This window comes from Bombina bombina, chromosome 9 (assembly GCF_027579735.1).
Source record: "Bombina bombina isolate aBomBom1 chromosome 9, aBomBom1.pri, whole genome shotgun sequence".
NCBI classification, from domain to species: Eukaryota; Metazoa; Chordata; class Amphibia; order Anura; family Bombinatoridae; genus Bombina; species Bombina bombina.
Window position 1 is genome coordinate 5,371,241 of NC_069507.1, and position 27,868 is coordinate 5,399,108.

The 27,868-nt window shown below is 39.0% G+C and overlaps 1 protein-coding gene across 3 annotated transcripts in view; it reads right to left on the bottom strand.

Moving 5' to 3' along the window:
- MYPN (myopalladin) overlaps positions 1-27,868 on the bottom strand; it is a 777,058-nt gene that overhangs the window by 421,433 nt on the left and 327,757 nt on the right. For all 3 annotated transcript variants that reach the window (XM_053691847.1, XM_053691846.1, XM_053691845.1), the window contains exons 8-9: positions 20,899-20,922; positions 2,340-2,456 (exon numbers count right to left, since the gene is read on the bottom strand). In XM_053691847.1, the coding sequence (XP_053547822.1) occupies positions 2,340-2,456; positions 20,899-20,922 (141 nt within the window). The remainder of the gene's footprint in view (positions 1-2,339; positions 2,457-20,898; positions 20,923-27,868) is intronic.

Below are 27,868 nucleotides of genomic sequence, written 5' to 3' on the forward strand. Positions count from 1 at the left end.
ACTACAGCACTAGCAATGACTACCTATACGTAGTACATATGCAATATAGACTACAACACTAGCAATGACTACCTATACGTAGTACATATGCAATATAGACTACAACACTAGCAATGACTACCTATACGTAGTACATATGCAATATAGACTACAACACTAGCAATGACTACCTATACGTAGTACATATGCAATATAGACTACAACACTAGCAATGACTACCTATACGTAGTACATATGCAATATAGACTACAACACTAGCAATGACTACCTATACGTAGTACATATGCAATATAGACTACAACACTAGCAATGACTACCTATACGTAGTACATATGCAATATAGACTACAGCACTAGCAATGACTACCTATACGTAGTACATATGCAATATAGACTACAACACTAGCAATGACTACCTATACGTAGTACATATGCAATATAGACTACAGCACTAGCAATGACTACCTATACGTAGTACATATGCAATATAGACTACAACACTAGCAATGACTACCTATACGTAGTACATATGCAATATAGACTACAACACTAGCAATGACTACCTATACGTAGTACATATGCAATATAGACTACAGCACTAGCAATGACTACCTATACGTAGTACATATGCAATATAGACTACAACACTAGCAATGACTACCTATACGTAGTACATATGCAATATAGACTACAACACTAGCAATGACTACCTATACGTAGTACATATGCAATATAGACTACAGCACTAGCAATGACTACCTATACGTAGTACATATGCAATATAGACTACAACACTAGCAATGACTACCTATACGTAGTACATATGCAATATAGACTACAGCACTAGCAATGACTACCTATACGTAGTACATATGCAATATAGACTACAACACTAGCAATGACTACCTATACGTAGTACATATGCAATATAGACTACAACACTAGCAATGACTACCTATACGTAGTACATATGCAATATAGACTACAGCACTAGCAATGACTACCTATACGTAGTACATATGCAATATAGACTACAGCACTAGCAATGACTACCTATACGTAGTACATATGCAATATAGACTACAACACTAGCAATGACTACCTATACGTAGTACATATGCAATATAGACTACAGCACTAGCAATGACTACCTATACGTAGTACATATGCAATATAGACTACAGCACTAGCAATGACTACCTATACGTAGTACATATGCAATATAGACTACAACACTAGCAATGACTACCTATACGTAGTACATATGCAATATAGACTACAACACTAGCAATGACTACCTATACGTAGTACATATGCAATATAGACTACAACACTAGCAATGACTACCTATACGTAGTACATATGCAATATAGACTACAACACTAGCAATGACTACCTATACGTAGTACATATGCAATATAGACTACAACACTAGCAATGACTACCTATACGTAGTACATATGCAATATAGACTACAACACTAGCAATGACTACCTATACGTAGTACATATGCAATATAGACTACAACACTAGCAATGACTACCTATACGTAGTACATATGCAATATAGACTACAACACTAGCAATGACTACCTATACGTAGTACATATGCAATATAGACTACAGCACTAGCAATGACTACCTATACGTAGTACATATGCAATATAGACTACAACACTAGCAATGACTACCTATACGTAGTACATATGCAATATAGACTACAACACTAGCAATGACTACCTATACGTAGTACATATGCAATATAGACTACAGCACTAGCAATGACTACCTATACGTAGTACATATGCAATATAGACTACAACACTAGCAATGACTACCTATACGTAGTACATATGCAATATAGACTACAACACTAGCAATGACTACCTATACGTAGTACATATGCAATATAGACTACAACACTAGCAATGACTACCTATACGTAGTACATATGCAATATAGACTACAACACTAGCAATGACTACCTATACGTAGTACATATGCAATATAGACTACAACACTAGCAATGACTACCTATACGTAGTACATATGCAATATAGACTACAACACTAGCAATGACTACCTATACGTAGTACATATGCAATATAGACTACAACACTAGCAATGACTACCTATACGTAGTACATATGCAATATAGACTACAGCACTAGCAATGACTACCTATACGTAGTACATATGCAATATAGACTACAACACTAGCAATGACTACCTATACGTAGTACATATGCAATATAGACTACAACACTATCTGTGGATATTAATTAGCTGTCACAATCATGCCCCAGGTTACCAACACAAAGGCCTAATAAAGAGTACCTACCTTTCACGAATAAACGTGCAGTGCTTGATGTGGTGCCATATTTGTTACTGGCAGTACATGTAAACATGCCAGCATCTTCAGAGAAGACTTCTGCTATCACTAAAGTACATATCTCTTCTGCAAAATAAGAACATTTGAGTCACTAATGTAATGAAGTGTTACATAATTGTTCTAAAATGTTTATTTATTACAATTTTCCCGACAGGTATCCTACAAATGTTAGTTGGATTAAAATTGAGATCACATAATCAGTAGTTACCCCTTGCATCCTACAAAGGACACTTATCTGTTATACAGAGATCTCCCTTCGGTCCTACAGAGTCCTCCTTTCTGTTCTACGGAGACCTTTATTCTGCTATAGAGAGACTTTTCCTCTGTCCTGCAGTGACCTCTCTTCTAAACTAAAGATCTTTCTTCTGTCCGATATACAGACCTCCCTTTTGTACTAAAGAGACTTCCCTTCTGTGCAACACAAACATCCCTTCTATCCTACAGAGCTGTCCCATTTGTCCTACAGATACCTCCTTTTCATATTACAGAGATATCCTTTCTGTCCTAAAGGAACTTCTTATTTTGTCCTACATAGACATCCTTTCTGTCCTATAGAGATCTCCTTTCTGTTCTACAGAGATCTTTGTTCTAAAGAGAAAATCCGTCTGTCGCTCAGACACTTCCTATGTGTCATACAGACCTCCCTTTTGTGCTAAAGAGATATCTGTCCTAAAGAGACCTCTTTTCTAATCTATTTATTTGTTTAGCTGCACATGGGCCATTGATTGTTTAGCATATGACTTCATGCTTTTATTGTAACAGGAAATTTAAAGTGACATACAGACATCTTCCTTATTAAATTAACATATGTGCATGAAATATATCAGGAATTAAGTGGCTCCTGGAGGCTGCAGGGCATAGACAGAGGGAGCTTTGACCTCAGGAGGAAGAGGCCCTGTATGGGGTAGGAGGTGCTATAGGAGGAGCTGGAGGCAAAGTGTTAAAGAGGTGGGCTGAGCGGGAAAACCAGCAGATTGTTATTGTAGGAGTAGAGAAAACATCTGATGGTTTTTCCTGTCCTGCAGCTGGAGCCCTTAAGGTAATTGCTTGTTCCTTCTAGTTAGAGGTCCAAGCACATTAGGGGTTTATCCCCCTCCTTAAGATATTTGAGTCAGGGGAACTTTCATTAACTATTAATTTTGGGATTTAGTGTGGGCTGTGTATGCTGGTCAGGATTGTGTTATGCATAGGTGATTTTCACACTGCTGCATAGGAGAGTAGTATAGCTGGCTGTTTTCCCCCTCCCAGGCATAGGGGTTAATAGACATGCAGCCGTGTAAGATTTTGCTTGTGCTCCCCCTTATGATTTGATATCACTAGCTCTTCTCATTTCACTTACAAGTGGGGTAACTAATGGCAATAGTGGAGGGGGAGAGCGCCTGTCCTCAGATGTGGGATTTACATCTGATTTGTGTCCATCAGAGGCTCTGCGTAGCAAGGAAGCATGGCCGAGCGGTCTGCATCCAAACGGCAGCAAGGGTTTTTTTTACTGTGCAGTCTCACCGGGTCCCCACGTGGTAGCAGCAGTCCGGGGACAAAGACCATGGGTGTTGATTTGCCACAGGAAGTTTCTTCAGGCTGAGACCTATGACCGATGGAGCCAGGTAGCTGAGCAGACAATTGTGGGGTGTTTTAAGTATGCGCTGCCTATATGGAGCGACAGGATCTTTGCAATATGTGAGGTCAGCAACAGCTCCTTTATTTACTGCGTTCCGTTTGACAATTGGGGAGTATTGTAAATTATTTGTTCCTTTAGATGTGACAATTCAAAGCATTAATTTGGGATAAGCTGCCTTATATTTACACCGTTTAGTATAGTTTATGTCACTGAACATATGTATTAATGTTTTATAAAAGTACATATTTTATTTACCCCTGGTACAAAATGTGCAGCTGCACTGGTTGAGAATCTGTTTTAGATGTTGCTTATTGAACCTGTCTGTTTATCAATAGGGTTTGTTACCAGCGCTTACATGTTCCTTACATTTGCATGTGCTATAGAGACTTTTCTCTGTCATTGCAGTTTTATATGGCACCTTTTATGTTTGTTGCTGCTACTATACGTAGGAATAAGGGTACGCATAGTGAAGGGAATTTATTTACTCTGGGCATAGTGCTGTATTTTCCGGAGTATAAAGTGAATTTTTCAAATGCACTCTAATAGAGTTCTATGCTTATGTTTTATGATTAGCTAAGGGGAGGCCCTACGTGTATACGGCGATGGTAGGGTTAACTTTCCCGCCGCTGGATTTTGGCGCAATCTTGCTGATCTAGACCTGTGGCAAGTTTAGGGCCTAATATTGTTTTATTTTACAGAAGGGGTTTTGTGTTTTTTCTCTCCTCAGGGACAAGTTTGGTTTCTTTAGGGGATATACATATTATATATATATTTATAATTTGCACGTTTATTAATACTAATCGCTTATTAATGCTGATTCTCTTGCTGTGTTGTCTTTCACTTTTGCTCTGCCTTAAGAGCTTAGAGCAATTTTGCTTTATTTCGTGGGATCCATTGTTTTGTCTGACATTTTGTGGCAGTTCCATGTATTTTGCCTAAACATTTTGTGGTCAGTCAGGTAGTGGTTAAAAATTGTTATACATTTGGGGGAACAAGGAATGTTGATGATACTCCATGTTGGGGATCTCTTAGCTAGTAGGGGGTTATCTCATTTCAGAGGAGGTTTGGTTTTGTGTTTTATCTTCTGCTGAAGAAGTTTGCTCCCATAGGGGTTATACAGACTATATATATATATATGTGTGTGTGTATATATAGATGTGTATGTGTATATATATGTATATTGTAATTTTGCATGTTTACTACTAACTCTTATGGTGTGCTGGTTTACACTCCCTGCTCTGCCTCAAGAGTTTAGAATGGTTTTTGTCTTTATTTCCAGGGATCCCTTTGTTTTGTCTGCCATCTAGTGGCAGCTAACGGTAATTTGGTATAATTTTCTGTTTTGTTGCCTATGTAGAATGTATGTATATATGTATGTTATAGGGGTATTTGAGGTCATACAAATATTTCTATAATTTATATTGTTTAATATATACATTGTATGTGTGGTTATATAAAAAATTATTTTGTTGAGCAATTAATTTTCAATGTTTTGAATTTTAATCCTAGGAAGAATTTAGTTTAGGACATGGGGGATTTTCTTTTCTCTATGTGGTAGTACGGGTGTGCAAATATTATACTCTGTCATAATGAAGAGAAAACTGCGCTACCGGTGGCTTCCTCCATTCTGTTATGTTGAATCTAGCGACATTGCTAGGGTACTTTTTATATCCTATGAGCCCAGCGGTTTGTAGATCACTTTTATAAGTGCGGCCTGCAACGTTAACACTTTGGGTTGGGCCTCTACACATTTGAGGCCTATAAATGTTTCCTTGTGTACGACCTAGATTTATAGCGCTGCGGAATCTGTTGGCGCTTTATAAATGAAATCAAAGAGGGGAGCCACTGATGATGAATAAATTTTTTTTTTATTGTTCAACAGTTATGAAGAGGAAGCATCCCACAATGGCAGATGGAGAAGCACCAAAGTTTTCAGGTTTCAGCCCTCTGTCCGTAATCATAGCATGGTGCTTTCTAATTACCGAATAATAATAATAATGCGGTATTCTCTATATATATGATGGCTGTTGCAACTTCAATGATTTTACGTTATATCTTGATGGGACAGTTTACTTAAAGGGTTTCCCACCCTTTAAGGACCAGTCAATGCTGTAGATTTGCATAATCAACAAATGCATAATCAGAAGACAATGCAATAGCACTTAGTCTGACCTTCAAATGAGTAGTAGATTTTGTTAAATAAATTTCAAGGTTGTGTCTGTTTCCACTCCCCCTGTATCATGTGACAGTCATCAGCCAATCACAAATGCATATACGTATATGCTGTGAATTCTTGCACATGCTCAGTAGGAGCTGGTGACTCAAAAAGTGTAAATATAAAAAGACTGTGCATATTTAGTTAGTGGAAGTAAATTGGAGAGTTGTTTGGAATTGCATGTTGTATCTGAATCATGAAGTTTGGTTTTGACTTGAGTGTCCCTTTAATTAGACTGCAATGATCAATTTTGCTTGCTGGAGTTTATGACATGGCTTGCAGGCATTTTCATTTCCTGGATACGGGCGTATGTCATATTGTATTTCGCCTGTGGTGTTCCCACCCATCCTTTATCTCAAGGTTAAGATATATTAACACAGCTAGGAGAAGACAATTGCACTCCTAGTGGGGTATTGAAGGGGGGGATTACATTTTATTTTCCATGTTCTCTCTATTAGGCTTGCTCAGCCGTAATAATTGGTCCCACTGGGAATGGGTTCTGAAGATGTGATTGCCATGGGCTTGCAGGTGTTCTTTTACCTCAGGTTATCTACATCTGTCCGAATGGAAGAAAGGGGCGGTCTGACATTGTTCCCTACTAGGGCGGATGCCAATATTTATCCGCAAAGATGGTGGGGTGCTGTTACAGTTTCAATTTTGGTCAGTTTTTTTTTTTTTGCAAGGGATCTAGGGGAGTTGGGTTTTGATCACAGTAAAATTGTACGTTGCCCTCCTTTAGGATCGGGGCACCCACTGAAGCTGTTGTTGTGGGTTTAGTGGAACAGGTTATCCAAGGTGTGGTTGGGTGGAGGTTCTTTTAATCTTCTCCCTCATGGGTGTTTTTAAGAATTTGAACGTTTAATTTGTTTATGGCTGTTCCGGTCATGTCCTGGTAGCTCCGGTTCACGTGTGGGTGGAGTGGTCCTTCAGCCAAGGTTTTTTTGATAAGCATAAAATAATTTTGAATGGTTTGGAGTACGGGGCCTTAGATGTGATTGCATATTGCTGCTGAGGGTGGGTTACGCTGATCTGTTCCCGTCTCCGGGGGTTGTGGTGTCACAGGCCGGAGGTGTGGATTTAGGTTCTTGTCTCAGAGAAGCCTCGTGTGGTAGTTTAAGTGGTAGTTGGAGAGGCTGTGTGAGCCTTTCCAGGCTTTATACATCCGGTGGTCGGCCATGGTTACGATATTGGTTGGTGCTAGTTCCCTCACGTCTGCAATTGGCTATGGCCATAAGTGAATGGGTTAGCCTCCCCACGGGGTGGGAGAGCAGGTTATGTAGCTCCTTGGACACGGGGTTCCTTGGAGCTTGGGGAGTTTTAAAGAAATAACGGACATATGTACGTCCAGGTAAATTTATATACGGTCTGGTCAACAAGTAATTGGAGATTAGTGAATTAAGTTTGGGAGCTAGCATATTTATAGTTAACCGAGTTTATATGGTTACAGAGTTAGGTATTTGGTGTTTTTGAAACTTGTTATTTAATAAACAGGCTGTGGCCAGTAATTTTACCGAACATCAGATGTCTGTGTATTCTTTAAGTAAATGCTTTTGCGAAATTAAAGTTCATGGGGACGTTATGGGGAGTAGAATGGGTATCTGTGAAAGGCTATGTAAGGCAAGTGTATGGGTGGCTATTTTCAGAAAATTACTTCTTAGGCAGCAAACAAGTTTCCCTCCTTCCCTCCCTCCCTCCCATTATTTGCAGTTTTATGTTTTTCAGTCTTTGGTGGGTGCTAGTTCCCTCGTGTCTGCAATTGGACTATGGCCTTAAGTGAATGGGTTAGCCTCCCCACGGGGTGGGAGAGCAGGTTAAGTAGCTTCTTGGACACAGGGTTCCTTGGAGCTTGGGGTTTTTATTAAAGAAATAACGGACTTATTTAAGTCCAGGTGAATTTATATACGGCCTGGTCAACAAGTATATGGAGATTGGTAAATTAAGTTTGGGAGCTAGCATCTTCATAGTTGACTGAGTTTCAATGGTTAAAGAGTTATGTATTTGGTGTTTTTAAACTTGTTATTTACTAAACAGGCTGTGGCCAGTATTTTACCAAACATAAGGTGTCTGTGTATTCTTTAAGTGTTGAATGCTTTAAAAAAAAAAAAAAAAAAAAAAAAAAAATGAAAGTTCATGGGGACGTTAAACGACGATCATGGGGGCATTTGTGCGGAGACTTGGTGTGGTGGTGCACTGCTCAGACTTAGCTGAGGTTGGAGTGGATGAGTTCTATCTGCCAGATGGGGAGCAGTTGAATGACTTTGGTCCGCAGCTGTTTATCTTTAATTTTCAGAAGGCACTGTGTGCGGTTGGCGGGACTGGGCTGAGGTGTCAGGCCAGTCGGTGGCGGGGGTGCTAGCCCTTAAATTACAGGAAAGCTATGGCCAATGGTTAAGTGTGGTGGTATTTTGCATTCCCATGGGGGAATTCAAGATGGGGGTTTCTAAGGGCACGGGGTTCCTTAGAAACTTATATGGATGATCGCTGACGGGCCCAACCACTTTCACGGTTGGGTCCAGTAAAAGGAGTTACGGTCATAGTTAAAAGATATGGAAATCAGGAAGGACTAGCACCGCTGTTGTTTGATGTGTAAAATGTTTACAGTTATTTGCACCTTTATTTATCAAGTTATTAAAGTTTTATTGAATAAAGGGCTGCGGCCAATTTGTACCAAAGCTAAGTCTGTTGTCTGTTATTTATGAGGGTGGTTGTTGGAAGGATGGTATGAGGGTGTTTTGTTGATTTAAGGGGCCGGAGCTTGACGACATAAAAGGTCAAGTGGCTCCTGGAGGCTGCAGGGCATAGACAGAGGGAGCTTTGACCTCAGGAGGAAGAGGCCCTGTATGGGGTAGGAGGTGCTATAGGAGGAGCTGGAGGCAAAGTGTTAAAGAGGTGGGCTGAGCGGGAAAACCAGCAGATTGTTATTGTAGGAGTAGAGAAAACATCTCCCTCCCACCCGTCCCTTATATTTGTGTGAGAGGTGTGTTTTTATTTGTCATTTTAGGTTTCTGTCGCAGTTGGAAGGCGGGGGTGCTAGCCCTTAAATTACAGGAAAGCTATGGCCAATGGTTAAGTGTGGTGGTATTTTGCATTCCCATGGGGGAATTCAAGATGGGGGTTTCTAAGGGCACGGGGTTCCTTAGAAACTTATATGGATGATCGCTGACGGGCCCAACCACTTTCACGGTTGGGTCCAGTAAAAGGAGTTACGGTCATAGTTAAAAGATATGGAAATCAGGAAGGACTAGCACCGCTGTTGTTTGATGTGTAAAATGTTTACAGTTATTTGCACCTTTATTTATCAAGTTATTAAAGTTTTATTGAATAAAGGGCTGCGGCCAATTTGTACCAAAGCTAAGTCTGTTGTCTGTTATTTATGAGGGTGGTTGTTGGAAGGATGGTATGAGGGTGTTTTGTTGATTTAAGGGGCCGGAGCTTGACGACATAAAAGGTCAAGCATGAACATGTGTGTGTGGTATTTATCAGGAATTAAGCATGAACATGTGTGTGCGGTATATATCAGGAATTAAGCATGAACATGTGTGTGTGGTATATATCAGGAATTAAGCATGAACATGTGTGTGCGGTATATATCAGGAATTAAGCATGAACATGTGTGTGTGGTATATATCAGGAATTAAGCATGAACATGTGTGTGTGTGGTAAATATCAGGAATTAAGCATGAACATGCGTGTGTGGTATATATCAGGAATTAAGCATGAACGTGTGTGTGGTATATATCAGGAATTAAGCATGAACATGTGTGTGCGGTATATATCAGGAATTAAGCATGAACGTGTGTGTGGTATATATCAGGAATTAAGCATGAACATGTGTGTGCGGTATATATCAGGAATTAAGCATGAACATGTGTGTGTGGTATATATCAGGAATTAAGCATAAACATGTCTGCGTGGTATATATCAGGAAGTAAGCATGAACATGTCTGCGTGGTATATATCAGGAATTAAGCATGAACATGTCTGCGTGGTATATATCAGGAATTAAGCATGAACATGTCTGCGTGGTATATATCAGGAATTAAGCATTAACATGTCTGTGTGGTATAAATCAGGAATTAAGCATGACCATGTGTGTGTGTGGTATATATCAGGAATTAAGCATGAACATGTGTGTGTGGTATATATCAGGAATTAAGCATAAACATGTGTGTGTGGTATATATCAGGAATTAAGCATGAACATGTGTGTGTGGTATATATCAGGAATTAAGCATGAACATGTGTGTGTGGTATATATCAGGAATTAAGCATGAACATGTGTGTGTGGTATATATCAGGAATTAAGCATGAACATGTGTGCGTGGTATATATCAGGAATTAAGCATGAACATGTGTGCGTGGTATATATCAGGAATTAAGCATGAACATGTGTGCGTGGTATATATCAGGAATTAAGCATGAACATGTCTGCGTGGTATATATCAGGAGTTAAGCATGACCATGTGTGTGTGTGGTATATATCAGGAATTAAGCATGAACATGTGTGTGTGGTATATATCAGGAATTAAGCATGAACATGTGTGTGTGGTATATATCAGGAATTAAGCATGAACATGTGTGTGTGGTATATATCAGGAATTAAGCATGAACATGTGTGTGTGGTATATATCAGGAATTAAGCATGAACATGTGTGTGTGGTATATATCAGGAATTAAGCATGAACATGTGTGTGTGGTATATTTCAGGAATTAAGCATGAACATGTGTGTGTGTGGTATATATCAGGAATTAAGCATGAACATGTGTGTGGTATTTATCAGGAATTAAGCATGAACATGTGTGTGTGGTATATATCAGGAATTAAGCATGAACATATGTGTGTGTGTGGTATATATCAGGAAGTAAGCATGAACATGTGTGTGCGGTATATATCAGAATCTAAGCATGAACATGTGTGTGTGGTATATATCAGGAATAAAGCATGAACATGTGTGTGCGGTATATATCAGGAATTAAGCATGATCATGTGTGTGTGGTATATATCAGGAATTAAGCATGAACATGTGTGTGTGGTATATATCAGGAATAAAGCATGAACATATGTGTGTGGTATATATCAGGAATAAAGCATGAACATGTGTGTGCGGTATAAATCAGGAATTAAGCATGAACATGTGTGTGCGGTATATATCAGGAATTAAGCATGAACATGTGTGTGCGGTATATATCAGGAATTAAGCATGAACATGTGTGTGCGGTATATATCAGGAATTACGCATGAACATGTGTGTGTGGTATATATCAGGAATTAAGCATGAACATGTGTGTGCGGTATATATCAGGAATTAAGCATGAACATGTGTGTGTGGTATTTATCAGGAATTAAGCATGAACATGTGTGTGTGGTATATATCAGGAATTAAACATGAACATGTGTGTGTGGTATATATCAGGAATTAAGCATGAACATGTGTGTGCGGTATAAATCAGGAATTAAGCATGAACATGTGTGTGTGGTATATATCAGGAATTAAGCATGAACATGTGTGTGTGGTATATATCAGGAATTAAGCATGAACATGTGTGTGCGGTATATATCAGGAATTAAGCATGAACATGTGTGTGCGGTGTATATCAGGAATTAAGCATGATCATGTGTGTGTGGTATATATCAGGAATTAAGCATGATCATGTGTGTGTGGTATATATCAGGAATTAAGCATGAACATGTGTGTGTGTGGTATATATCAGGAATTAAGCATGAACATGTGTGTGTGGTATATATCAGGAATTAAGCATGACATGTGTGTGTGGTATATATCAGGAATTAAGCATGAACATGCGTGTGTGGTATATATCAGGAATTAAGCATGAACATGTGTGTGTGGTATATATCAGGAATTAAGCATGAACATGTGTGTGTGGTATATATCGGGAATGAAGCATGAACATGTGTGTGTGGTATATATCAGGAATAAAGCATGATCATGTGTGTGTGGTATATATCAGGAATTAAGCATGATCATGTGTGTGTGGTATATATCAGGAATTAAGCATGAACATGTGTGTGTGGTAAATATCAGGAATTAAGCATGACATGTGTGTGTGGTATAAATCAGGAATTAAGCATGAACATGTGTGTGCGGTATATATCAGGAATTAAGCATGAACATGTGTGTGCGGTATATATCAGGAATTAAGCATGAACATGTGTGTGCGGTATATATCAGGAATTAAGCATGAACATGTGTGTGTGGTATATATCAGGAATTAAGCATGAACATGTGTGTGTGGTAAATATCAGGAATTAAGCATGAACATGTGTGTGTGGTATAAATCAGGAATTAAGCATGAACATGTGTGTGCGGTAAATATCAGGAATTAAGCATGAACATGTGTGTGCGGTATATATCAGGAATTAAGCATGAACATGTGTGTGTGGTATATATCAGGAATTAAGCATGAACATGCGTGTGTGGTATATATCAGGAATTAAGCATGACATGTGTGTGTGGTATATATCAGGAATTAAGCATGAACATGCGTGTGTGGTATATATCAGGAATTAAGCATGAACATGTGTGTGTGGTATATATCGGGAATGAAGCATGAACATGTGTGTGCGGTATATATCAGGAATTAAGCATGAACATGTGTGTGTGGTATATATCGGGAATAAAGCATGAACATGTGTGTGCGGTATATATCAGGAATTAAGCATGAACATGTGTGTGTGGTATATATCAGGAATTAAGCATGATCATGTGTGTGTGGTATATATCAGGAATTAAGCATGACATGTGTGTGTGGTATATATCAGGAATTAAGCATGAACATGTGTGTGTGGTATAAATCAGGAATTAAGCATGAACATGTGTGTGCGGTATATATCAGGAATTAAGCATGAACATGTGTGTGTGGTATATATCAGGAATTAAGCATGAACATGTGTGTGTGGTATATATCAGGAATTAAGCATGAACATGCGTGTGTGGTATATATCAGGAATTAAGCATGACATGTGTGTGTGGTATATATCAGGAATTAAGCATGAACATGCGTGTGTGGTATATATCAGGAATTAAGCATGAACATGTGTGTGTGGTATATATCGGGGATGAAGCATGAACATGTGTGTGCGGTATATATCAGGAATTAAGCATGAACATGTGTGTGTGGTATATATCGGGAATAAAGCATGAACATGTGTGTGCGGTATATATCAGGAATTAAGCATGAACATGTGTGTGTGGTATATATCAGGAATTAAGCATGATCATGTGTGTGTGGTATATATCAGGAATTAAGCATGACATGTGTGTGTGGTATATATCAGGAATTAAGCATGAACATGTGTGTGTGGTATATATCAGGAATTAAGCATGAACATGTGTGTGTGGTATATATCAGGAATTAAGCATGAACATGTGTGTGTGGTATATATCGGGAATGAAGCATGAACATGTGTGTGCGGTATATATCAGAAATTAAGCATGAACATGTGTGTGTGGTATATATCAGGAATTAAGCATGAACATGCGTGTGTGGTATATATCAGGAATTAAGTATGAACATGTGTGTGTGGTATATATCGGGAATTAAGCATGAACATGTGTGTGCGGTATATATCAGGAATTAAGCATGAACATGTGTGTGTGTGGTGTATATCAGGAATTAAGCATGAACATGTGTGTGCGGTATATATCAGGAATTAAGCATGAACATGCGTGTGCGGTATATATCAGGAATTAAGCATGAACATGTGTGTGTGGTATATATCAGGAATTAAGCAGGAACATGCGTGTGTGGTATATATCAGGAATTAAGCATGAACATGTGTGTGCGGTATATATCAGGAATTAAGCATGAACATGTGTGTGTGGTATATATCAGGAATTAAGCATGAACATGCGTGTGTGGTATATATCAGGAATTAAGCATGAACATGTGTGTGTGGTATATATTGGGAATTAAGCATGAACATGTGTGTGCGGTATATATCAGGAATTTAGCATGAACATGTGTGTGCGGTATATATCAGGAATTAAGCATGAACATGTGTGTGTGTGTGTGGTACATATCAGGACTTATATGACTTCTGCCGCTTCGTTGAGGATGGATGTCGGGTCTTCAAAAACTGTAAGTGGATCTTCGGTGGTTAGTGTTAAGTATTTTTAATGGTTTATTGGGTGGGTTTTAATTTTAGATTAGGGGTTTGGGCTGCAAAAGAGCTAAATGCCCTTTTAAGGGCAATGCCCATCCAAATGCCATTTTCCTGGCAATGGGGAGCTTAGGTTTTTAGATAGGTTTTTATTTGGGGGGGTTGGTTGTGTGGGTGGTGGGTTTTACTGTTGGGGGGTGGATTTGTATTTTTATTTACAGGTAAAAGAGCTGATTACTTTGGGGCAATGCACCGCAAAAGGCCCTTTTAAGGGACATTGGTAATTTATTATAGGCTAGGGTTTTTTTTTATTTTGGGGGGGCTTTTTTATTTTCATAGGGCTATTAGATTAGGTGTAATTAGTTTAAATATTTGATAATTTATTTTTTATTTTGTGTAACTTAGTTGTTATTTTTTTTGTAACTTCGTAATATAACTTTATTAGAGTTGCAATGGGCTCCGGGAGCAGCGGGATAGGGGTTAATAACTTTATTAGAGTTGTGGTGGGCTCCGGGAGCGGCGGGATAGGGGTTAAACATTTTAGTATAGTGGCAGTGTTTAGTGACAGGGTATAAATAAAGTTGTGAAAAAGCCAAATAGCAGCGAGATCGATGACCGCTAGTTAACAACAGTCCGCTGCTCATCGCCCCGTACTTGGTGCGCGGCTTTTTGACAGCTTTTTTAATAAATATGGAGAGTGTATTCAGGTCCCCGACCGCAATGTTAGGCGAGCGTATTGGTGCCGGCGAATGCAGCATAGTTGACGGCTTGATAAGTAGTTCTCAATGTGTATATTACACTTGTGTGATTGGTTTTCTATTTAGTGCTATATTTTGGTGGCCTAATAGTGATTGCCTATACGAAAGGCAAGGTAGCATAGTGATTTTTAAAGAGTCAAATATGAATCATAATTATAGGAAATATAACTTATGTGGTTTTCCAATCGAGTACTGTGGTATCTACAAATACATTTATAGTCGTTCTGTTGTTGAAGATTATTCATTGGATCCCCACTGAATTGTACATTGATTTCTTCCTATTTAATTACAGTTTTCGATTTTCCTGGTCTTATAGGAATGAGAAATAATTATTCTGCTAGTTTAAACCATAAGGCTGTACTGTATTTAGCAAGTAAATCCAACGAGTCTACTGTTTGTTCCAAATCTCCTCCTCGGATTCCCAAGGATATTTTTTGCAATCCAAAACATTTTAGATCAGACTTTCTCGCTTGGTGGAAACATAAAAAATTACTTGCCACACCTGTCAATCTTTTTCCATCTTCAAGATCTTTAGTGGCAGATTTTATATTCCTTAAATGTTCCAGTATTCTTACCTTCAGTTTCCTGGAGGTCATGCCCACATAGACAAGATCACATGGTCTACAGGTGATACCATATATCACTCCTCCTGTGTTGCAGTCTATGTAGTCTTGGATGTGATGTACAAAGCAAAATCTATCTTTAATGGACTTAATTTTTTCTACATTACTGCACATGGAGCAAGATCTGCAGATAAAGTTTTCTGGTGTAAGATTGAATTTTCTTTTTTTATATTATCATAATGACTTCTGCTAATCATCTCCTTCAGATTTCTAGTTCTTCTGTAGCCCACTTTTATTTTCTCTTCTATGATCTGTTTGAATACAGGGTCTACTTTTTAGAGAAGCTGGACAGAATACCGTAATAAGCACTCTTTCCCTCTTATGTGGAGGTGTATGTCAGCCCTCTAGTTAATTTTGTAAATCTGCAATACTTAGCGCTCCACTTGTAATATGGCCCTATATGTGTTGTTGAAATGTTGAGTTTAATGGTACTTTAATAATCTTATACCATGCACACATGTTCATGCTTTGTTCCCGATTGGGGTGTCCATTTTAGGACATACTTGCACTCTCCACCAAAACTCACTCCTCCCTCCTGTAAAACGCAATGCTCCCACCTCCAAAATTCCCTCCTTCCTACCTTATGTAAAAACTCCTTACTGCCTCCTGTAAAACTCCCCTCTACCTCCTGTAAAACTCCCCCCACCTCCTGTAAAACACCCCCACCTACTGTAAAACTCCCTCCCACCTCCTGTAAAACACACTCATTCCTACCTTCTGTAAAACTCACTCATTCCTATCTTCTGTAAAACTCACTCCTTCCTACCTCCTGTAAAACTCCCCCTACCTCCTTTAAAACTCCATCCTATCGCCTGTAAAACTCCATCCTATCTCCTGTAAAACTCCCTTCTACCGCCTCTAAAACTCCATCCTACCTTCTGTAAAACTCCATCCTACCTCCTGTTAAACTCCCTCCTTCCTACCTTCTGTAAAACTTTTTCTTATCGCCTGTAAAACTTCATCCTACTTCCTGTAAAATTCCATCCTACTTCCTGTAAAACTCAATCCTTCCTACCTCCTGTAAAACCCCCTCCTCCTATCTCCTGTAAAACTCCCTCCTACCTCTTGTAAAACTCCCTCCTACCTACCTCCTGTTAAACTCCCTCCTACCTCTTGTTAAACTCCCTCCTTCCTACCTTCTGTAAAACTTTTTCCTATCGCCTGTAAAACTCCATCCTACTTCCTGTAAAACTGTCTCCTACCTCGTGTAAAACTCCCTCCTATCTACTGTAAAACTCCCTCCTACGTCTTGTAAAACTCCCTTCTTAATACCTCCTGTAAAACTCCCTCCTCCTCCCTTCTGTAAAACTCTCTCCTTCCTACCTTCTGTAAAACTCCCTCCTCCTCCCTTCTGTAAAACTCCCTCCATCCTATCTCCTGTAAAACTCCCTCCTTCCTACCTCCTGTAAAACTCCCTCCTTCCTACCTCCTGTAAAACTCCCTCCTACCTACCTTCTGTAAAACTGTCTCCTACCTCCTGTAAAACTCCCTCCTTCCTACCTCCTGTAAAACTCTGTCCTTCCTACCTCCTGTAAAACTCCCTTCTACCTCCTGTTAAACTCCCTCCTACCTCCTGTTAAACTCCCTCCTACCTCCTGTTAAACTCCCTCCTTCCTACCTTCTGTAAAACTTTTTCTTATCGCCTGTAAAACTCCCTCCTCCTCCCTTCTGTAAAACTCCCTCCATCCTACCTCCTGTAAAACTCCCTCCTTCCTACCTCCTGTAAAACTCCCTCCTTCCTACCTCCTGTAAAACTCCCTCCTTCCTACCTCCTGTAAAACTGTCTCCTACCTTCTGTAAAACTGTCTCCTACCTCCTGTAAAACTCCCTCCTTCCTACCTCCTGTAAAACTCTGTCCTTCCTACCTCCTGTAAAACTCCCTCCTACCTCCTGTTAAACTCCCTCCTACCTCCTGTTAAACTCCCTCCTTCCTACCTTCTGTAAAACTTTTTCTTATCGCCTGTAAAACTCCATCCTACTTCCTGTAAAACTCCATCCTACTTCCTGTAAAACTCAATCCTTCCTACCTCCTGTAAAACCCCCTCCTCCTATCTCCTGTAAAACTCCCTCCTACCTCTTGTAAAACTCCCTCCTTCCTACCTCCTGTAAAACTCCCTCCTACCTCCTGTAAAACTCCCTCCTACCTACCTCCTGTTAAACTCCCTCCTACCTACCTCCTGTTAAACTCCCTCCTACCTCTTGTTAAACTCCCTCCTTCCTACCTTCTGTAAAACTTTTTCCTATCGCCTGTAAAACTCTATCCTACTTCCTGTAAAACTGTCTCCTACCTCGTGTAAAACTCCCTCCTATCTACTGTAAAACTCCCTCCTACCTCTTGTAAAACTCCCTTCTTAATACCTCCTGTAAAACTCCCTCCTCCTCCCTTCTGTAAAACTCTCTCCTTCCTACCTTCTGTAAAACTCCCTCCATCCTATCTCCTGTAAAACTCCCTCCTTCCTACCTCCTGTAAAACTCCCTCCTACCTACCTTCTGTAAAACTGTCTCCTACCTCCTGTAAAACTCCCTCCTTCCTACCTCCTGTAAAACTCCGTCCTTCCTACCTCCTGTAAAACTCCCTCCTACCTCCTGTTAAACTCCCTCCTACCTCCTGTTAAACTCCCTCCTTCCTACCTTCTGTAAAACTTTTTCTTACCGCCTGTAAAACTCCCTCCTCCTCCCTTCTGTAAAACTCCCTCCATCCTACCTCCTGTAAAACTCCCTCCTTCCTACCTCCTGTAAAACTCCCTCCTTCCTACCTCCTGTAAAACTCCCTCCTTCCTACCTCCTGTAAAACTGTCTCCTACCTCCTGTAAAACTCCCTCCTTCCTACCTCCTGTAAAACTCCGTCCTTCCTACCTCCTGTAAAACTCCCTCCTACCTCCTGTTAAACTCCCTCCTACCTCCTGTTAAACTCCCTCCTTCCTACCTTCTGTAAAACTTTTTCTTATCGCCTGTAAAACTCCATCCTACTTCCTGTAAAACTCCATCCTACTTCGTGTAAAACTCCATCCTACTTCGTGTAAAACTCAATCCTTCCTACCTCCTGTAAAACCCCCTCCTCCTATCTCCTGTAAAACTCCCTCCTACCTCTTGTAAAACTCCCTCCTTCCTACCTCCTGTAAAACTCCCTCCTACCTCCTGTAAAACTCCCTCCTACCTACCTCCTGTTAAACTCCCTCCTACCTACCTCCTGTTAAACTCCCTCCTACCTCTTGTTAAACTCCCTCCTTCCTACCTTCTGTAAAACTTTTTCCTATCGCCTGTAAAACTCTATCCTACTTCCTGTAAAACTGTCTCCTACCTTGTGTAAAACTCCCTCCTATCTACTGTAAAACTCCCTCCTACCTCTTGTAAAACTCCCTTCTTAATACCTCCTGTAAAACTTCCTCCTTCCTACCTTCTGTAAAACTCCCTCCTCCTCCCTTCTGTAAAACTATCTCCTTCCTACCTTCTGTAAAACTCCCTCCTCCTCCCTTCTGTAAAACTCCCTCCTTCCTACCTCCTGTAAAACTCCCTCCTTCCTACCTCCTGTAAAACTCCGTCCTTCCTACCTCCTGTAAAACTCCCTATTTACTGTAAAACTCCTTCCTACCTCCTGTAATACTTCCATCTTCCTACCTCCTGTAAAACTCCCTCCTACCTTCTGTAAAACTCCCTCCTACCTACTGTAAAACTCTCTACCTCCTACTTCCTGTAAAACTCCCTCCAACCTTCTGTAAAACGCTCTCCTACCTCCTGTAAAACTCCCTCCTTCCTACCTCCTGTAAAACTTTCTCCTTCCTCCTATAAAACTCCCTCCTACCTACTGTAAAACTCTCTACCTCCTACTACTTGTAAAACTCCCTCCAACCTTCTGTAAAACGCTCTCCTACCTCCTGTAAAACTCCCTTCTACCTCCTGTAAAACTCCCTCCTTCCTACCTCCTGTAAAACTCCCTCCTTCCTCCTGTAAAACTCCATGCTCCCCCTTGTAAATAAATCTTTATAGTTAGTGTAACATGTGAGTAACAATAGAATCTTTATAGTTAGTGTAACATGTGAGTAACAATAGAATCTTTATAGTTAGTGTAACATGTGAGTAACAATAGAATCTTTATAGTAAGTGTAACGTGAGTAATGATATAATCTTTATAGTTAGTGTAACATGTGAGTAACGATAGAATCTTTATAGTTAGTGTAACATATGAGTAATGATAGACTCTACAGTTAGTGTAACATGTGAGTAATGATAGACTCTACAGTTAGTGTAACATGTGAGTAATGATAGAATCTTTATAGTTAGTGTAACATGTGAGTAATGATAGAATCTATAGTTAGTGTAACGTGAGTAATGATAGAATCTTTATAGTTAGTGTAACATGTGAGTAACGATAGAATCCATAGTTAGTGTAACATGTGAGTAATGATAGAATCTTTATAGTTAGTGTAACATGTGAGTAATGATAGAATCTTTATAGTGTAGCATGTGAGTAACGATAGAATCTATAGTTAGTGTAACGTGAGTAATGATAGAATCTATAGTTAGTGTAACATGTGAGTAATGGTAGAATCTATAGTTAGTGTAACATGTGAGTAATGATAGAATCTTTATAGTTAGTGTAACATGTGAGTAATGATAGAATCTATAGTTAGTGTAACATGTGAGTAATGATAGAATCTTTATAGTTAGTGTAACATGTGAGTAATGATAGAATCTATAGTTAGTGTAACATGTGAGTAATGATAGAATCTATAGTTAGTGTAACATGTGAGTAATGATATAATCTTTATAGTTAGTGTAACATGTGAGTAATGGTAGAATCTATAGTTAGTGTAACATGTGAGTAATGATAGAATCTTTATAGTTAGTGTAACATGTGAGTAATGATAGAATCTTTATAGTTAGTGTAACATGTGAGTAATGATAGAATCTATAGTTAGTGTAACATGTGAGTAATGATAGAATCTTTATAGTTAGTGTAACATGTGAGTAATGGTAGAATCTATAGTTAGTGTAACATGTGAGTAATGATAGAATCTTTATAGTTAGTGTAACATGTGAGTAATGATAGAATCTTTATAGTTAGTGTAACATGTGAGTAATGATAGAATCTTTATAGTTAGGGTAACATGTGAGTTAGTGACCACAGGTTATTGTTTAGGTGATATTCCTGTCAGATGTTTTTAGCACTTACCAGGTTCTGCCATAGATCGTGGCTCTAGGGAGATAAAATAAAGATAAGAAATAACAATAAGTAACATTAAATATACTGGTAGACGGTTGATGCTGTATATGGCAAATACTAGGCACACACAATGTCACATATACACAGACATATAGGCTTAAACACACTTTTATACATATAAACACACAAACACAAACTTACCTACAATTGTACACATACACACATTTCTACATACATACACATACACACACATTGCTACATACATACATACACACACATATACACACATGTATACACATATACACATGAAGACACATGTATACACACATATATTGATACGTACATACATACACATATACACACATGTATACATACATACACACACATATACAGATGTAGACACATGTATACAAACATATATTGATACATGCATACATACACATATACACACATTTATACATACACACATGTATACATACATACACAAACATATACCCACATGTAGACATATGTATACACACATGTATTGATACGTAAATGCATACATACACATATGCACAAACTTACCTACAATTGTACACATACACACACACACATTTCTACATACATACACATACACACACATGTATACATACATACACACACATATACACATGTAGACACATGTATACACACATATATTGATACGTACGTACATACATACACATATACACACATGTATACATACATACACATGTATACACATGTGTTGATACGCACATACATACATACATGTATACATACATACAAATACACATGTAGACATATGTATGAACACATTTATTGATATGTACATACATACATACACATATACACACATTTATACATACATACACATGTATACATGCATACATACATACACATATACATACACATGTAAACATACACATATATACATACATACACATACACACATTTATGCATACATACAAATATACACACATGTATACATACATACACATATACACATGTAGACACATGTATACACACATGTATTGATACGTACATACATACACAGACACACATTTATACATACACACATATACATACACATGTAAACATACACATGTATACATACATACACACATTTATGCATACATACACATACACACATTTATGCATACATACAAATATACACACATGTATACATACATACACACATGTATTGATACGTACATACATACATATAGACACACATTTATACATACATACACATATACACACACATGTATTCATACACACACACATATACACACATGTATACATTTATACATGCATACACATATACACACACACATATATACACATAGATACACACACATATACACATGTAGACACATGTATACACAATGATATGAGATTCATCACTTGTGATGTAACCTCATTGTACACCATAATACAACATTCAATTGGAATAAAGGCTAGTTCATATTTTTTAAAGAAAAAAAGAATCTTTCCAGACCATCAAATTAAGTTTTTAGAACATTGTATGAAATTTGTCTTAGAACACAACTATTTTCAATTTGAAAAGGATTTTTACCATCAAATATGTGGCACTGCGATGGGGACGAAATTTGCCCCATCGTATGCTAATTTATTTATGGGTTTATTTGAAGATGAATTTATTTGGAGAGATGGCCCTTTTAAACATAATTTAATATTTTATAAGCGTTTTATCGATGATGTCTTTATAATTTAGGAGGGATCAGAGATTGAGGCAGCTAATTTTATTGACTTTTTAAACACCAATGAGTTCAATGTAAAATTTGTTGGTAATATTCAAAACCAAATGATTGAATTCTTGGATCTATTGGTGTTTGTAGAGGACAATAAAATCTATACTAAGAATTATAGAAAATCAGTGGACAGTAACAGCTTATTGCATGCCACTAGTGGCCATTACAAAAAATGGGTGAATAATATTCCCAAAAGTTAATTTATAAGGCTAAAAAGGAATTGTTCTAGAATAAGTGACTACCATACTGAAGCAGAAGTTTTAAAAGAAAAATTAATTTGTAAAGCCCATAATGGGGAACATGTCACATATATCATGGATGAAGTTGAGATTTTAGATAGGGAAATATTATTAAGCAAACAAAAAGAAAAATCTTGCGAACAAGAAAAACAGTCTGTCAAATTTATCACCACATATGGTGAGGGTATTATGAATGTGAAGAAAATATTGCATAAATATTGGCCCATATTAAAGGGGGACCCCCTATTAAAAGAAAGTCTAGATATAAATCCGAAGGTAGTGTATAGGAAGAATACCAGTTTAAAGAATTTACTTGCCCCTAGTAAGCTAAAAGAGAGTAAACCAACACAATGTAATATCAATGATAACTTTTTGAGTTTGAAGGGCACATATAGATGCCATAAAGCAAGATGTCCTATCTGCAAATGCATTAATAAAGAGAGATCTGTTTTTAGATCAGTAACAGGACAAGAGTTTAGGGTTAAACAATTTATTACCTGTAAGAGTACTTATGTAGTCTATTTATTAGAGTGCAGTTGTGGGCTAAAGTATGTAGGTCGTACGAAGAGATGCCTATCAAAAAGATATAGTGAACATGTTTACAATATAAAGAAACCAATATTAAAACATAGTGTACCAATTCATTACTCTCAGAGCCATGCATGTGATCCAAAATGCTTGACTGTGAAAGGTATTGAAGTGGTTAAACCCAATCCCAGGGGTGGCAATAGACTTTTGGACCTTAGGCGCAGAGAGACATTTTGAATATATAAACTGGGGACTCTCGCGCCTAATGGTCTAAATGTTGATTTAGATGTGGCAGCTTTTATCACGTAGACTGATTTTTTTTAGGTGTTAAAGGTTGAGGACTAGAAGGTGTTGTTATATAGCTATTAATATGAATTGGTGTATGAGTTTAGATTTTTATAAGTATTGGAATTATATGAAATTTTATCACATGTGGCATTGTATGTAGTTATTTTATTTTTAAAAAAAATGTAATAGTGTTTTTAGTAAAATAGAAGGTAATTTATTATAGAATTAATTATTTTTATATAGTATATGTTTTTTAATAATAACCATTTGAGGTGAAATGATGCTATATATGTTATTAATTGTTTTTAGGGAATAGAAACAAGATAGGCATTTGTGTATTATGTATATAGAAATATCAATTGTATTTCAATGGTCATTCTGCTCATGAAAGCTTGATGGTGCTAGTAGATTATGTATAAATAGAGCAGTAAAGGATTGGTAATTATTCCTCTTGACAAAGCGATTCAGAGAGCACTGTGAGTCAGTGTATGCAGACGGAGTGTTAAACAGAATCAGCTGTTGTCGGGTGGTGACGTCACACGCCGACCGGGTACATCGCTGTTCACTTCCCAAGCGTGTACAGACCACAGGACTGTTCAAGTTCAGCTGTTATTTCAAAGATACCTTTATGTGATTTTAACCACGCCAGATATTGTGAGTATTTGGCTTGCTTGTTGTAAATAAAACAGAATTTATGCTTACCTGATAAATTACTTTCTCCAACTGTGTGTCCGGTCCACGGCGTCATCCTTACTTGTGGGAATTATCTCTTCCCCAACAGGAAATGGCAAAGAGTCCCAGCAAAGCTGGCCATATAGTCCCTCCTAGGCTCCGCCCACCCCAGTCATTCGACCGACGGACAGGAGGAAAAATATAGGAGAAACCATATGGTACCGTGGTGACTGTAGTTAGAGAAAATAATTCATCAGACCTGATTAAAAAACCAGGGCGGGCCGTGGACCGGACACACCGTTGGAGAAAGTAATTTATCAGGTAAGCATAAATTTTGTTTTCTCCAACATTGGTGTGTCCGGTCCACGGCGTCATCCTTACTTGTGGGAACCAATACCAAAGCTTTAGGACACGGATGAAGGGAGGGAGCAAATCAGGTTACCTAAACGGAAGGCACCACGGCTTGCAAAACCTTTCTCCCAAAAATAGCCTCCGAAGAAGCAAAAGTATCAAATTTGTAAAATTTGGCAAAAGTGTGCAGTGAAGACCAAGTCGCTGCCTTACATATCTGGTCAACAGAAGCCTCGTTCTTGAAGGCCCATGTGGAAGCCACAGCCCTAGTGGAGTGAGCTGTGATTCTTTCAGGAGGCTGCCGTCCGGCAGTCTCATAAGCCAATCGAATGATGCTTTTAAGCTAAAAGGAAAGAGAGGTAGAAGTCGCTTTTTGACCTCTCCTTTTACCAGAATAGACAAAAAACAAAGAAGATGTTTGTCTGAAATCTTTTGTAGCCTCTAAATAGAACTTTAGAGCACGGACTACGTCCAAATTGTGTAACAAACGTTCCTTCTTTGAAACTGGATTCGGACATAAAGAAGGTACAACTATCTCCTGGTTAATATTCTTGTTAGAAACAACCTTTGGAAGAAAACCAGGCTTAGTACGCAAAACCACCTTATCTGCATGGAACACCAGATAGGGCGGAGAGCACTGCAGAGCAGATAACTCTGAAACTCTTCTAGCAGAAGAAATAGCAACCAAAAACAAAACTTTCCAAGATAGTAACTTAATATCTATGGAATGTAAAGGTTCAAACGGAACCCCTTGAAGAACTGAAAGAACTAGATTTAGACTCCAGGGAGGAGTCAAAGGTCTGTAAACAGGCTTGATCCTAACCAGAGCCTGAACAAATGCTTGAACATCTGGCACAGTTGCCAGTCTTCTGTGTAGTAAGACAGATAAAGCAGAGATCTGTCCCTTTAGAGAACTTGCAGATAATCCTTTCTCCAAACCTTCTTGTAGAAAGGAGAGAATCTTAGGAATTTTTATCTTATTCCATGGGAATCCTTTGGATTCACACCAACAGATATATCTTTTCCATATTTTATGGTAAATTTTTCTAGTTACCGGTTTTCTGGCCTGAACCAGAGTATCTATCACAGAATCTATCATAGAATCATGCGTTCAATCTCCAAGCCGTCAGCTGGAGGGAGACCAGATTTGGATGTTCGAATGGACCCTGAACAAGAAGGTCCTGTCTCAAAGGTAGCTTCCATGGTGGAACCGATGACATATTCACCAGGTCTGCATACCAAGTCCTGCGTGGCCACGCAGGAGCTATCAAGATCACCGAGGCCCTCTCCTGTTTGATCCTGGCTACCAGCCTGGGAATGAGAGGAAACGGTGGAAATACATAAGCTAGGTTGAAGGTCCAAGGTGCTACTAGTGCATCTACTAGAGTCACCTTGGGATCCCTGGATCTGGACCCGTAGCAAGGAACCTTGAAGTTCTGACGAGACGCCATCAGATCCATGTCTGGAATGCCCCATAATTGAGTTAGTTGGGCAAAGATCTCCGGGTGGAGTTCCCACTCCCCCGGATGGAATGTCTGACGACTCAGATAATCCGCTTCCCAGTTTTCCACACCTGGGATGTGGATCGCAGATAGGTGGCAGGAGTGATCCTCCGCCCATTGAATTATTTTGGTCACTTCTTTCATCGCCAGGGAACTCCTTGTTCCCCCCTGATGATTGATATACGCAACGGTCGTCATGTTGTCTGATTGGAATCTTATGAATCTGGCCTTTGCTAGCTGAGGCCAAGCCCTGAGAGCATTGAAGATCGCTCTTAGTTCCAGAATGTTTATCGGGAGAAGAGACTCTTCCCAAGACCATAGTCCCTGAGCTTTCAGGGATTCCCAGACCGCGCCCCAGCCCACTAGACTGGCGTTGGTCGTGACAATGACCCACTCTGGTCTGCGGAAGCTCATTCCCTGGGATAGATGGTCCAGGGTCAGCCACCAACGGAGTGAATCTCTGGTCTTCTGATCTACTTGAATCATTGGAGACAAGTCTGTATAGTCCCCATTCCACTGTTTGAGCATGCACAGCTGTAATGGTCTTAGATGAATTTGTGCAAAAGGAACTATGTCCATTGCTGCAACCATCAACCCTACTACTTCCATGCACTGCGCTATGGAAGGACGTGGAACAGAATGAAGAACTTGACAAGTGCTTAGAAGTTTTGACTTTCTGACCTCTGTCAGAAAAATCCTCATTTCTAAGGAATCTATTATTGTTCCCAAGAAGGGAACTCTTGTTGACGGAGACAGAGAACTTTTTTCTATGTTCACCTTCCATCCGTGTGATCTGAGAAAGGCCAGAACGATGTCTGTATGAGCCTTTGCTTTTGACAGGGACGACGCTTGTATTAGAATGTCGTCCAAGTATGGTACTACTGCAATGCCCCTCGGTCTTAGAACCGCTAGAAGGGACCCTAGTACTTTTGTGAAAATCCTTGGAGCAGTGGCTAACCCGAATGGGAGGGCCACAAACTGGTAATGTGTCATGCATATTCCTTTCTATATTAGCACTGCCCCTTTAACTGCTTGGAATTACCATAAATACCTGCAATCCACACTCACTCATTGCTTGGTATTGTTTCTCTACTGGGACCAGTCCTGAGCTGCACACCTTTCCTGCAATTCCTGCAGCAACCGCTCATTGAGCTCTGTTCCTGTTTTGCTCCCAAGCAGAGCTGGGACCTGCTCCGCTACCGGAACTGCGGCCTCTGTGACGTCACACGCCACTCTCCTGCCGAGACCGGCTGCCTCCTAACCGCTTACCGCTGCTTATCCTACTTGCGGTTCCTCTCACAATCAGTCTGCAACTTAGGTATTCAAGGTACCGATACTAGGGGGTTATTTCCTTGCTTATATTTTTTAACCTGTATTATGCTTTACACACTTGTGCTTATTCGTAAGTACACCCATTTTTACTTGAGCTCATGTTATAAAAGTATCCTCCATTATTTTTCTGTTTTGTGCACAAACATATATTCAGCTCGTATTTGTTAACCTACTCCTCCAAAAGAGGCTTAAGCATCTATTCACACTGCTGATTAGACTACTCCTGCATTTATCAGCAATAGTGTTGTGCTGATGCTTATCTAATTTTTATTTTTGTTTTTTCTTCTTCACA